This window comes from Emydura macquarii, unplaced genomic scaffold (genome assembly GCF_026122565.2).
Source record: "Emydura macquarii macquarii isolate MOO-44397 ecotype Brisbane River unplaced genomic scaffold, CSIRO-AGI_Emac_v2 contig_2768, whole genome shotgun sequence".
Classification (NCBI taxonomy): Eukaryota; Metazoa; Chordata; order Testudines; family Chelidae; genus Emydura; species Emydura macquarii.
In genome coordinates this window covers 28,875,645-28,889,625 of record NW_027132905.1, presented here as the reverse complement: position 1 = coordinate 28,889,625, position 13,981 = coordinate 28,875,645, and the positions used below count along the sequence as shown (strand labels likewise).

The window sequence follows — 13,981 nt, the reverse complement described above, 5'->3', positions numbered from 1 at the left end:
CTTGCCTACAACACTCCTGCTAATACATCCAGAATGATGTTCACTTTTTTTTGCAACACTATTACATTGTTGATTCCTATTTAGTTTGTGATCTGCTGTAATCCCCAGATCCTCTTCTGCAGTACTCCTTCCTAAGCAGTCATTTCCCATATTGTATTTGTGCAATTGATTATTCCTTCCTAAGTGGAGTACTTTGCAGAATTACATCCTATTTTTTCAGATCATTTCTCCAGTTTGTCAAGATCATTTTAAATTCTAACCCTGTCCTCCAAAATGTTTGTAGCCCCTCCCAGCTTAGTATCAGCCACAAATGTTATAAGTGCACTCTCTGTGCTATTATCCAAATCACTGATGAAGATATTGACTAGAATCAGATCTAGGACTTATCTCTGCAGGATCCCATCATATGAAATATGCCATTCCAGCTTGAACATAAACCATTGATAACTACTCTCTGAGTACAGTTGTTCAACCAGCTGTGCACCCATTTTACGGACACCTCCTAGCTAGCAAAATTGGGCCCAGATCTTCACTAGTTTTTATATTACTAGTGTAATATAAATAATCAAGGATAATAAACACAAAAGCTACGGGCATGATGCTGAAGGATAGACATATCTACATACATTAAGTAGAGATGAATAAATAGTGTCACACATTCAGGGTTAACTGCACCTTTGACACCCCCAACCCCACCAATCTTCCTCGAGGTCACTGACAAAGTTTTTAGGCTTTCTAGTTGTCACTCTCCCTCCAGACTTGAGGTTTAGGCTTGCAGCCCCTCTGCACATCATTGTGATTTTCCCCGCAGGTCTGACGGGGATTCAGCACCTGGGGTTAATCTTTCTCCAGGGGCTACAACAGGGGCTACCAGTTACCAGCCAGCCTTCACAAAGCTAAATATGTTGATTCTTAGGATGAAGGCATTACAGAGAACACCTATAAAAAAACAACCAAGGTTCCTATACGCATGCTTAAATCTTACCAGCGGTCACCCAGCCATCAGTCTTTTCTGCAAGGATTGGGTTGCCCCTTGGCCAGAAGGTCCTGGTCCATTTGCTGGGTCAGAAAGAAGTCCCTGAATCAATTTAAATTCAGGCTATTTATAGAAAAAGCTCTTTCATTGTCTGCTGGTCTCTGAAACCCCAGTATGAACAAGTCTGTGCAAGCTCCCCCATCTAGCTGTACCTCTCTGGAGCTGTTTACAGCCTGAATGATTCCCCTTAATCAGTCCCTACTGTGTTTAGTGCCTAGAGGAGGTGTGGTAACTTTTCTCCCTTCCCCCAGAGTTGTATACAATCGTTGGCACACAATGCTATATAAATCATTCATAAACTTAAAACAATATGGTCCCCAAAGATACTGCATATGACTGCACTATCTGTCACAGCTAGTAACTACAAAAATTATATACAGGATTCTGTCCATCACATTAAATTTTACCTATCAGAATATCCACCTGCAGCTTCAATGAGCTATAGGATTTTCCATCATTCCCATCATACACTGTTCTTTACTGTTGCTGTGCGCTGTTTAACAGCTGCTGTGTTTCACTGAAGGAATGGCTGCATATCAGCCTTGGGTGCTGAGCACTTCTGAAAATTGGGTCACTTATTAAGTGGCTAAATATGAATTTAGGAGCCTAAATTTAAGCTTGTAGTTAGGAAAACCTTGGCTAAAGTGCTTTGAAAGACTGAGATGAAAGGTCAAAGTATTTGATGATGATAATTAACAATCCAATCTCTCTCTGGAAGCGTGTATTCTGTACATCATAAAAACAAAGGGGGCCTGGATCTTGGGGCACAGGGCAGATATAAGGTTACATAGCCCTGTACTTACTATTTACAGAACAGAGCAGGGATGGAATGTGGGAGTTCTCTGCACATCTGGAAAGGAAGGATTTCACCCCACCCCCAAACAGGCAAGAGTCGGGCGAGGAGAGAGGCTACTTATGTGATTCCAGTGGCATAACACCCGGCATGTGTGCTGCTAGGACACAAGGTGTTATGCAGCCCTATTCTCCACCCCTCCCGAGTCAGTGGGATGGATTTCTGTCTCAAACCCCATATACTTCACCCTCATAAAGCCCAGTTCCTGAGTCTTTGTATGAGTGATGTGAATTTCCCCCCATGAGGAATCCAGCAACCTGTTAGCACATGTCACTGAGCAAGGTCCTTCTAGGGCCTGAGTCAAAGCCCAGTGAAGTGAACGGAAAGATCAGGCCCCTGGTGCAGAAGAAGAATCTGAACCGCAGCTGTTGATTAAGTTCCTGTCCCAGACTGCAACCCTTAAAGATGTCACGTGCCTCTCTTTTTGCTGTAGCAATAGAAAATAGGTCTGAGAGCAAAAGTTCTTGAAATGTCTGAAATTTGAAAAATAAAAAGCAACTGGGAATTTCTTAAAACCCACCAAATTATTGTTTGAAATGTCTCTCTCTCTCTCTCTCTAAAATAAGGTTAAAGAAGAAATACCACAAAAGGATCCAGAATTTTTCCTGCCCAGCCACCCTCTGGGGGAAAAATCACATAGTTGTCTTTGAGTAAGGGAGGTGAAATGTACCTATAGTCCTATAGAGAGCCTGGATCCGCTTTATCAAGACTTTCCCATTACAGCCAGGCCATAAAGCAGTATTTACCATCATGAATCACTCAGCAGCCTCCCAGCCCCCACCTGAAACTGCACAATCTAACCGTAAGTCACTCCAGGCTCAAGAAAAGGTTATTTGGCAGCATTTAATTTGGCAAGTCATTTGAATTGCTCTGATGTTTATTGTAATTGCAGCCGGATTGCAGGTGTCCTGCCTATTACTATTACTTATTTGTACTTCAGTAGCACCTACGAGTTGTTTTTGGGGGTTGGGACAGCGGTGTGATTCATAGGCGTTCTGCAGACACATACAATCAATTCTTTTACAAGCGGAGCTGCTCTGCCCCGCCCACCCCCAACATACACCACTGACATTGTTTGTCAGCATCATTCCCTTCCCCTCCCCATCACCCCCCCCCACACCCACACACACACACACAAGGATTCCCCGCTTGGCAAGTCTGAAAGCAGTGGCATTTCCTTTATACACACCCTTTGTGTCTCCACTCCTGCTCCAACGTTTTGGCTGGCTTTCATTTCTTCCCCTACTGTGTGGTTAGTTCTCTCTCTTAAGGTACAGTTTACTCAAGATGGAAATTAAACCTTCCAGACTGGAGTAGACATAGCCAGAGTTGTGACTTGATTACAGTGTATAAGCACCTTCCCCGGGAGAGACCACTGGGTACTAAAGGGCTCTTTAACGTATGGGAGAAAGGCAGAACAAGCAGTGTTGGGAAGTTAAAGCCAAATTCAAATTAGAAATGAAGCACATGTTTTTAACATGAGGGTGATTAACCGTTGGAACAAACTACCAAGAAAAGTGGCGGATCCTCCATCTTGAAAACTTCTCATCAAGACTGGCTGCCTTGCTGGAAGAGATGCTTGACTCAGATGTAAGCTATTAGGCTCAATGCAGGAGTACCTGGGTGAAAGTCTCTGGTCTGTGATATACAGGAGGTCCAACTAGACGATCTAATGGTCCCTTCTGGCCTTAAACTCTATTAATATCTGCCTTCCCCTGGCAGACCACTCCCTCGTCATGACTGCCCGTCTAAGTGTATGGTACTTCCATCAGGTAATAGGGCTGATCACACAGGTCAGCTGACAGCTCAGTCTCATTGATGACTGCAGAATACCAGATTCCCCAAGGTCTTGGGTAAGGCTCAAGTCTTCATTAAACCGAGTATTCAGATAACAGGCCAGGCAACTCAAAGTTTCAGTCCAAGGAGCCCCTGAGCTTTGTAGGATTCGAGATCTGTGAAGCGAAGATGCAGAATAGGCTGGCGGCTTCAGGGAGCTTAGGAACTCCATGCAAGCAGAGCTTCAGCCAACGTAACTCCCATGGACTTAGCTGACCTTTCTTTAACCGGAGCTAGTACGTCGGCGCTGCACTGTACTAAAGCACTAGCAGCAATGCAACATTACCCTCACTAGGATCCAGTGATTGGGGTGGCCAAAGCAATCACCATCACCTTCCCCTTCCCTTTATTCACCAGGAAGCATCTTCCTCCTCTTCCCTTCCCCCACCTCCTCGTTCCCTCATGTCCTGTTTCCGGGGTTAACTGTTTTAAGGCTTCTATTCAGTTGGGCTGATAACTGACTACATCAATTGCCAACTCTGAAGCCAATTCTTTAAACGTACATTAAGCAGTAGCTAAGCTGTTTGGAAGTTACTGAGCATAAACAATAGCTATTGTAGACATTTCAGGTGCTTGGAGTGACACGCAGGCTCTAAAAAATATGGCTTCATCTAAAAAAGCAAATGCAATGTTATATGCAGTTAGTCCTCTAGGCAGGGTGACAGGATGATGCCCTCTATGTTTGGAAAAGTGATAGGTTGGGGAAAGGAGAGCTATTTGTTTTTGGGAAACTTCTATGGAACATTTGCAGTGGAGTATTGTTCAGGATATTTACAAACCCTGATGGTTAGGGCATTAATACCGCATCGCTGCTTGTGAAGAAGAGCGAAAGGGGTTGGAGTACAGCAGCTGTTGTCAATGCAGACTAACTTCCATAGAGATTGATGCAAATTGTTTCGGTTGCTTTGTAGCCACAGAGTGGAAAAGCAGTGGAGCATTTTCCAGGGCAGGGTATTTATTGGGACAAAGGTTAGCTGGAAAGAAACCTATGGCTTAATATTTATTCATTGAATTGTATGCGCCGTTAAGCTCCTCATCTGACTGGGATACTTTTAAAATGACTTTGGAAAAAACCCCTGGCTGAGAGACTTCCATCTGAAAAATATGCACTGAGCATAAGCTCCCGGGGGGCACAAGCACGATCCAATGGCCAGAAGTTGAAGCTAGACAAATTCAGACTGGAGACACGGTGGTAAATTTCGAACAGCGAGGGTAATTAACGACTGGAACAACTTACCAAGGGTCATGGTAGTTTCTCCATCACTGACAACTTTTGAATCAAGAGTGTATGTTTTTCTCAAAGATCTGCTCTGGTTCAACTAGGAATCAGTTCAGGCAAGTTCTCTGGCCTGTGCTCTACAGATCAGACTAGATGGTCCCTTCTGGCCTTGGAATCTACGAAAGCCCCAGAAGCATGGGTTCAAGATCAGGGTGTGATTTCCTGTCCACACCCACACAAGGGAGTACCAGTGTGCAAGGCTTCCATTGCTCCCTTGATTGGGCTACTCATGGGAGATCAGGCTCTGCTGGGCCCTGCCCCCTTCCCATGCAGGTGGGCAAGGGGAAAGCTGGTGGGGAAGGTGTGTGGCCAGAGCTTTGATTCCACCTCCACCCCTAGTCCCAGCGGCTGGCCAGAGAGTTGTGCTGCTTCCTCTTCCTCCATTCATTATACAAACCTCTGCATGAGCATCGAGTTTTCCAGACAAATACGTGCATCCCAACCCCTCTAACTGTATGATCTAAGTATAGGCAGAACCTGGCATGTGATAACAAGTGCATGTGGGTATGTAAGTGTGCATTTAAGGACAGGGGAAGAGAAGGCAATGAAAAGAACAATAAGATCAGGACACTCCTTTATTTTGCATGAATATTAATGGGGATTGTTTGGGTTTTGTTGTTACAGACTAAAACAGCTATCTATGATTAACTTTTCCAACACACTCAAAGATCATGTCCGCACAGACACGCACATAAATTGAGCATCACTACAAATGTTGCAATAATCCAAAGGAATTAATGACAATTGAAGTTAATAATTTGCCACTTAAAACAGTTTATACCTTGTTTTATTTATAAATTGCATGGTAAATGTCCATTGCAACATACCCAAAACACAGTAACACTTAGCTCTGACAGCATTTTCTATTCATACATTCCAATGCATTTTACAAAAGCAAGTCAGCATCATTATCCCTATTTTGCAGCTGGGCAAACTGAGGCACAGGTAAGTGAAGTGAGCAGTCTAAAGTCACCCAGAAAGTCAGTGGCAGGAAAGAACCTGGTTTTCCTGATTCTCCATCTGAGGCCCTGTGCCTCAGCCAGGCTGAAACACATTTTGACTTGCCTCATTAGGCAGACAATATATCACCAAGTGGGAGAAGTGGAATAGATCTTCTGGGACATCTGATCTCCCCTGTGTCCAGCATTATAGCAGGTTCATCCCTTATATGAAGACCAGAGTTTTCTTTAATGCATAAACCTAATAAGAAAAATGGCCCTTTGTGTAACTCCCCACGTGTCAGAGGCCCAGGACATGGGCTCTGCTTCATCTTTTTAAGCTTTTTATTTAAGCAAAATCAAAGATGTTATATAGGAAAGTGTTGTAAGGTCGACCCTTGTCCTACCCAGATGTTTCACTTTCATCCTGTGTTAATCTGCACCTGTTTTCTAGGAACCCAATGGGCTTTCAGACTCATAGCTCAACTTATTCCCAAGTACGGTTTCCTCTCTTTTAATCGGAGTTTCCCTTTACTCCTGTGTAATCGTAATACCTGGCTGGCTTGTGAATGAATGAGCAGCAGAGTGAAAGAACTGTGGGCTTGATTCTGTTCTGAGTTACACACACCAGTGTGGAACAGGTGCTGCACTGATATTGGTGGCGTTATCGCTGAGCAAAACCTGTGTCAATTAGAGAAGAATCAGGGCAGGTATGATTAACACTGCAATTCAGGCAAAATCTATGGGCCTGATTCTGTTCTCTCTCACACCAGTTTTAAGCCAGTGTAACACACGGACTCCTGATTCCCACCAGTGTCAGTGGGCTCAGAATCCTACACAGAAAGCTTTGTAAACACGGAAGGCAGATTATCAAAGTGACACTTTTGCCAACAGAACAGGACAGAAACAGAAACGGTGAAGTCCACACTGCAAATACACACACACTTCCACAATACACAGGACAACACACACATTCTTCATCCAGCTCTCCTGCCAAGACACAGGCCTAGCCATGGCAACACATATTATACATGCAGCCACACATTATAGCATGGAGAGAAATGTTACATTCATGCACACGTGACAAGATTCCAGCATTTCAATCGCTGGATCTGAGGGTGATTGGTAATGGAACATGGGCTCTTTCCTCTTCAGCTCACAGTTTCAGTCTCTCTTCCCAAGGCATTAGCAATCAAAAGTCATGGTCATCCGCAAGCCATTCACTGGCCTGTCTGAAAGGGATTGGGTGGTCTTAATTATTAAGTGGTGACAATGGGTCCAATTTTCAGAAGCACCAAATCCAATTTTTAAATAGAATTTAGGCAATTAGGGCCAGATTTTACAGGTATTTAGGTCTGGTCCTAAGTGCCTAAATCTAATTGATTTAGGCTCCTAAATCTTTTAGATACTTTTGAAAATTTTACCCAATGCGCCCAGCACTGTAAAAAGCTCAAAAATGAAGTTGGCCCCAGTATCACCAACTTAAACTTTCAAAAATCACAAGCCAGACCCTTCCAAAATCATGAGATTCGTTTCAAAATCATGAGATTGTAAAATAAATGTATTTGGGGTTCTTTTATTTGCCTTCTGAGCCTTTAGGGTACATTCAGGTCTTACTTTCAAGCATCATCCTCAACCATGAGGGCTAGAAACTTTTTTTTCCAAACGAAAGCTGAGATTCTCATGTAATCACAGGTTGCCAGGAGCCAGAGCTTGAATAAAACAGCAAACACCTAATGGACAGATACGAAGAGGCCAGGCACACTGGGAAATCCAGGGAAGGGAATCATGTTAAAATTGTTTAGTTAATTATTATTATTAGTTTTGAACTCGCATCTTGTGGGCATTGTGGACGGTTCGTTCTTAGTGACCAGACATCCGCATCACTAAATCCTGCATTCAGTCCATGTTCTCAGAGCTCTTACAATTCACCCGGCTCTAACCAGCTAGAACAATGTCAGTAATGTGGTCAGCAGAGAGACACAAGAACAATGTGTCAGCTGCTCATTTGTCGGGCTGCTCTCTGGCTTTCAGCCACATGAGCTGTGTGGGAGGAGAGGCCCAACATTTTCATTCTATAACCATGTTTTAGATTCCCCAAGGTGCTTACCCTTTGTAGGTGGCAGGGGAATTATGCACATTAGCTGGAAGCCTGAAAAATGCTACTGTTGTAAAGGATCATTATCATGCCTTCTGTATCTTTCCTTCTCTTTTACATGTGCGTGCGTGCATGCGTGTGTGCATGTACACGAGTGCTTGATAACACTGGCATACGCTCTTATACGCATGATAACAGCAACACTAGGATACATTCTGGGCTTGCATAGATATAAGCAAGGACAGAACCTGTGTCATGATATGGCTGATTCAACCTCTGTGCTCTCTCCTAATGTTGCAAAGCAGTTTTCACCGCAGTATTGAAGCTCTGACCTGGTACAATGGGTGCAAATTCTCTGTGGCCTGGGCCAGTTTTCGGTTATATTACATGCAATGATATTGCTGTGCATGGAATTGATTGGAGCTGGAGGATCCTAAGGATGGCTTCCCCTACAGCTTTTAGAGAGATATGTGACTACTCCCTCCTTCTTCTACTTCTCTGGCGGGAGGTGAGGTTGTGCATAGAGAAAAGGGAAGGGGAGGTAGGACTCCTGGGTTCCAGTCCTACCTCTGCCACTGATCTAATGGGTATTTTAATGGTGAGCAAGACATTCCAGCTGTAGATCGTTCCCTGCGGGGATGAGGCTCTGGTGGTGCAAAGCAGCTGTAACCTCAGTTCCATCCAGAGGGACAGTGCTTGTGAAGAAGAGGGCATGGCTTGGGTGAGTAGGGGATGTGATGCTCTGCTGCCTCCCATCAATGAGCCCCAGCTGCAGAAACCCCTAGGGAGCTTCCCTGGGAACTAGACTGGCTCCCCCAGCAGAAACCCAGAGGGTGGGGATGAGAATAAGGGGTGAAGTCCTCCATCAAATATTCCTGGCTGCAGCAGCTTCTCTAAACCTGGTCCACAGAAGGCCCTGCAGGCTCCTAGGTTGCTCTTTGCTTATAGACGCGGGGCTTTCCCACCTACACAGAGCCAGGCACCTGGGGGTGGATTTGTATAGACCTGCTGCAAATGGAGCCAGAATGGCCTGATGGGCTCTACAAAAAGAACCCCCCTCCTTGCCAGGCTCAAGGAAAACACCAGCCTTTTGTTCTCTTGATAAGCTGCCTTTCTCTATTTCAGATGCTGAGAGCATAACTGCACCTTCTATGGCAGGACACACAGCAGGTAAAAAACAAATCGTCCTAGGATCTCAGCCCCTCTGTATATGTGTCTCTTAGAACTGACATGTTTAGGGAACAGCTGGGATTATGCCTTAGGGTAAAATTTACCTCTGCTGTAGGGGCAATGTAAGGTCCCCCATGTAGTGAACTGTGATGATTCTGCTGTCCAAGGGGCAGGCACGTGGGGATGGATTGCATTCCCCCATGCCTGTGGTGCAGCTGGGATCTGCGTCAACTCCACCACACCCAGCATGTAGGGCGTTTCGGGAGGGATGAAGGCATAGATATTGTGATCCTGACTGGAGATGTGGAGCATCTGTGAAAGAGCTACATTGCTTGAGCTGCTCCCAGACCCAGGTTGGGATGGGATCCATCCCCAGTCCCTTACATACCGCCTACTTATGCTGCCTTTGTGCTGGGCCATGGGAGGCATTGCAGTGAAGAATCTGGCCCTCAGTTTGCAGAGCAGGGGCCTCTCTTTCAGGAGAGGGCAGCACCCAGCAGCTCCCATTGTGATAGCCAACATGCGAGCGCTTCAGAAACCCTGGCCCTGGCTGTAGGTAATAGGCTCACCTGAAAATCAGGCACTAAAGACCCAGATCCTCAGCAGTGTTTAGGTACCTGACTTCCATGGAAACCAATGGGAGTTAGGCACCTAAATACTTCTAAAACCCCAGCTCTTAGGCCTAGATCCTCAGAAGTATTTAGACGCCTAGAGGTGCAGATAGGCACCTAGCAGAACAAAGTTGGTTGTTTTTCCCCATTAAAATGGACACTTTTGAAAGTGCGGACCTTTAAAAACCTCCATGCACAAAAACCCTGACCTTTTAGCCAGTTAATCGGCAAGGACAAGGAACAGGAAGCTGGAGTTCTAAGGAGCTGCAAGGCAGGTTTGAAATGAGCTTTGTGCAGTAATGTAGGAGGAATTGGGGATGCAGCAATGTGGGTGTTGGCTGTGCTGTGCATAAGGAAGTTTGCAAGGCCATTGGCTCTCTCAGCAGAGGTGCAATCAGCTTTCCCACTACATCTCTCCAAATTCCCCTCCCCTCCCTAGATGTTATCTCCCTGTTTATGATCAGAGATGTTGTATCTGGAAACCAGTGTTTTGGGAAACTTTACAGAGCCCTGAAGCTGCCTGGCTCTGGACTAATTCCTGTTGTTCCTTGTTTTGAGCATTCTGTACATTTGAAAGCTGCTGTCACTTATCCAAACCTCATTGAGTTAGGAGCAGTGGCTGCAAACTTGGACTCAGTATTGCCAACCCCATGCATTCAGAAATCATGGGTTAGGCCCCCAAAATCATGAGTGGCTTAAAAATCATGAGATTTGGAACAAAAATTATAATAATAATAATAACAGTAAAATTCTGAAATGTTTTTTATCTGACCTTGGATTTCTGAGCTTTTAGGGTGTACTCAGATTTTCTCTGTAACCATGAGGACTATAAACTTACTTTTTTTTAAAACGGAAGCTGAGACCCTGCCCTAATCCCCGGATTTCAGGAGCTGAGGGTTGAAGGCAAACACCAAATAGCACAAGACTTGTGGTAAGATCGTGAGAGTTGGCAGTACTGGTTAGGTGTTGGAAATGGTGCTTCTCACACTTCCAGGATGGTGCTATCAAATGGGAAGGACAAGATGGTCAAGGAAAAGGAATTGGAATGATCAGAATCCACTGTCTCCAGCTCCCTGCCCACCCCCAGGCCTTAAAACACAGTGTGAGGGTTAAAGTTGAGCCAGGCAGAACCGGTTCTGGTAGGTGAGGGGCTCACTGGGGCAAAGATGCTGCCACTCCAGATAATCTTGGGGGAGTAGAGCCCTCTCTGATACTCCCTACCCCGACACTCCATCCACCACAGCAAGTTTTTGAGGGTGCACTGCAATTAGACATGCATGGCTGGCTCGGACTTGGGCTAAGGGGCTGTTTAACTGTGGTGTGGATGTTCCAGCTCGGGCTGGAGCCTGGGTTCTAGGACCCCATGAGGGGAGAGGATCCCGAGCTAGGGCTGCAGCCTGAGCCCAGAAGTCTAGACCACAATTAAACAGCCCCGCAGCCTGAGCCCCAGTCAGCTTGCCCAGGCCAGACAAGGGTCTGTAATTACAGCGGAGACACACCCTTAGTCTTCCCCTACAGTTCACTCTGCAGGAGCTAACCCAGCCCCAAGGTTGCAGTGGGCTTCCCAGAGCTGAGCCAGGGGCCAGGAACCACAGAGAGCTGTTCAGGGGGTGGGGAGCTCTTTGGGAGCCAGGTGCTAATGCAGCCCTCAGAGCACAGCGCTCCCACCATAAATCCTTGGCACACCAGCGGGGACAATGTTCAAAGAGCTTTGCAGCAGTGGACACAAGCAGCAGTGTGAAAGGTGCAGCTGTGCTGGGCACCCTTTCCTCCCCTCTCCCCCACCACATCCCCAGGCCCTGAGACAGGTGCTTGTCTTCCAGGGAGCAGCCTCTATGTGCTGTTTAAGGCGGGTTTTCTTCTCTTCCTTCATATTCTCTGCAGGAATATGGACACTTGTTCTCTTGCAGAGATGGGCCTGACCTGGATCTGTGCACTCCCAGTCTCTGGAGTGGGAGTTGCTCTTGGGATTCCCATTCAGGCCAAGTTCTGTTCTTCATGGCTCCCGGGAGAACAGATTTGCATGAAAGGTTTCTGCACTCGCAGAGTAGAATCCCATTCTCTGCTCTGCATGGCAGATCTCAGCTCCTCTGTCCTTGCTTGCATGGAACTCCTCAGGCTCCCTGATTATGATCCTGTGACCCGCATGCCAGTTCCTGGTTTATCATTTGTTTGTCCCCTCTAATTCATTTGAGCCCTGGATTTAGTGGCTCCTCCCCTTAGGCTAGGGGAAGGGCCTTGAGATGCGGGTGGGCTTGTGCCCACCCACTTTCCTGGAACTCAATAGGAGGAACTCTGGGAGGGTGGATCTGACAACAAAATGTTGGCCTTTCTGTTTGTTCTGGCCAGTCTAATCAGGGGACGGGATGCTTCCTGGCTGGCCGCTGGGGAAAAAGAGCTTAACCGGAGCTTAGCTTCTCCCTGCCTTTGGAACACTGCTTAGGAAAAGCTCTAAAACTTGGGGAAGGAGGGATTGCCAATGGGAAGGTAGGTTCCTCCCCCAAAGGCAGAGGGCTGGGTTTGATCATAGTCAGGGGGAATTTGATATTACTCACTTTTGCTTGTGTTAGCTACTTTTCAATTCCCCTTAAGAACACTCTCTCAGGAGGACAAGCTCTTGCTTGACTGTCTCCATGTTTTCTTTCTAATTAGTCACTTCACCATCATACAGGTGGGCAATGTGATTGCTACAGCCCCCCCAAAAAAAGGCTTGGGAATTAGATTTCAGTAGTGTTAAGGGCACCCATCACTGTCAGAACTGGTCAAGGACACACAAATAGTGGAAATACTTTCCTTCCCCTGCCTTCACAGGGCTCTACTAGGAAGTGGTGCTGTTTTTCATATGCTTATTCCTGTTCCATGAGGTTTATATTTTAATGTATTACTGAAAAGAAAGGTCCTGAGAAGTTGCCATTGGAAAACAATTGCCATTTTGTGCAACTAGGGATCAAGGTAATGCTGGTATCTGTTCTGCAGTCCAGTCTGGAGAAGAAAACTTTGGAAGGAGACAGGGACAGATTTGTAAAGTGCCATGTGGGATGCCTAGATGCTTTTGAAAACTCCATTAAGCACCAGTCTGCATCTTTAGGTTCCTAAATATCTTTAAGTATCTGACCCATAGTGCTCAATAGCATTAAGGCCTCAGTTTAACAAAGCACTTTACATGTGCTTTAACTATCGCCTCTCCTCTACACAATAGTTCATGGCCTTTCTCCACCAACACTGAGCACTGTGCAGTAGATTATTATTGCCCGATGACGACCATTTACAACGCATGAAGGAGAAGCACAATGAGAGACTCACAGAAAACAATTACCATAAAATGAAGCATTGTTTTACCCTCTTCTTGTGGCCCCCACAATTAGGAACCTGACTGATTATATTGATGTGTTTATATGTACTTGTGGGCTTTGTTCTTTGAGGATGAAATTCACTCTAGGGCAGAGCCTGGCACAAGACCTAGGCACCACTTATGTGCCCAGGTCTTGTGCCAGACCTCTGCCCTAGGGCGAATATCAGCCTGAATGAATACACATCAGCAATTTTAGACTAAATACAATTAATAAAGAATAAAAATAATATACATTCCAAGGCCAGCAGGGACCATTTTGACCATCTAGTCTGATCTCCTGTCTGACGCAGGCCAGAGAACTGCCCCTAAATAATTCCCAGAGCAGATCCTTTAGAAAAACTTATAATCTTGATTTAAACATTGTCCATGATGGAGAATCCACCACGACCCCAGGTAAATTGTTCCAATGGTTATTTACTCTTGCTGTTACATTTTTACGCCTTATTACATATATATATATAGAGAGAGAGAGAGCGCCTTAAATAATACAGTCAACAAGTTTCCCACTCAAAACAAGCAACTCGTTACCTCTCATTATCTGCTGCTTTTGGGAAGTGGTAGTAAGTGTCTTCTGAAGCCTGACCTGACAGAGGATGGGAGGCAGGAAGGGAGACCCAATCCAAATGATTAGCAAGGAAATCCTGAGAAGTAGGGTAGCTTTACTCTCTAGTCCTGACTCTGCACAAACTGTCGTTTCAGAGACTCCAGCCATGCCACGAATCACAGCCAGAGTCACAGCAGGTACAGTCAGTGCTTCGATCCAGTTACAACATCTATTGCTATCTGGTGCTGGATTGAGACTAAATGG

The 13,981-nt window shown here is 45.6% G+C and overlaps 1 protein-coding gene across 2 annotated transcripts in view; it reads left to right on the top strand.

The window, feature by feature from the left end:
* ECSCR (endothelial cell surface expressed chemotaxis and apoptosis regulator) overlaps positions 1-13,981 on the top strand; it is a 33,269-nt gene that overhangs the window by 7,984 nt on the left and 11,304 nt on the right. Inside the window, exons 1-3 of one of the 2 annotated variants that reach the window (XM_067566813.1) lie at positions 8,733-8,761; positions 9,166-9,210; positions 13,873-13,914. In XM_067566813.1, the coding sequence (XP_067422914.1) occupies positions 9,192-9,210; positions 13,873-13,914 (61 nt within the window). In that variant the 5' untranslated portion in view covers positions 8,733-8,761; positions 9,166-9,191. Of the gene's footprint in view, positions 1-8,732; positions 8,762-9,165; positions 9,211-13,872; positions 13,915-13,981 lie in introns of those variants that run through there. The other variant, XM_067566812.1, reaches the window with a different exon arrangement.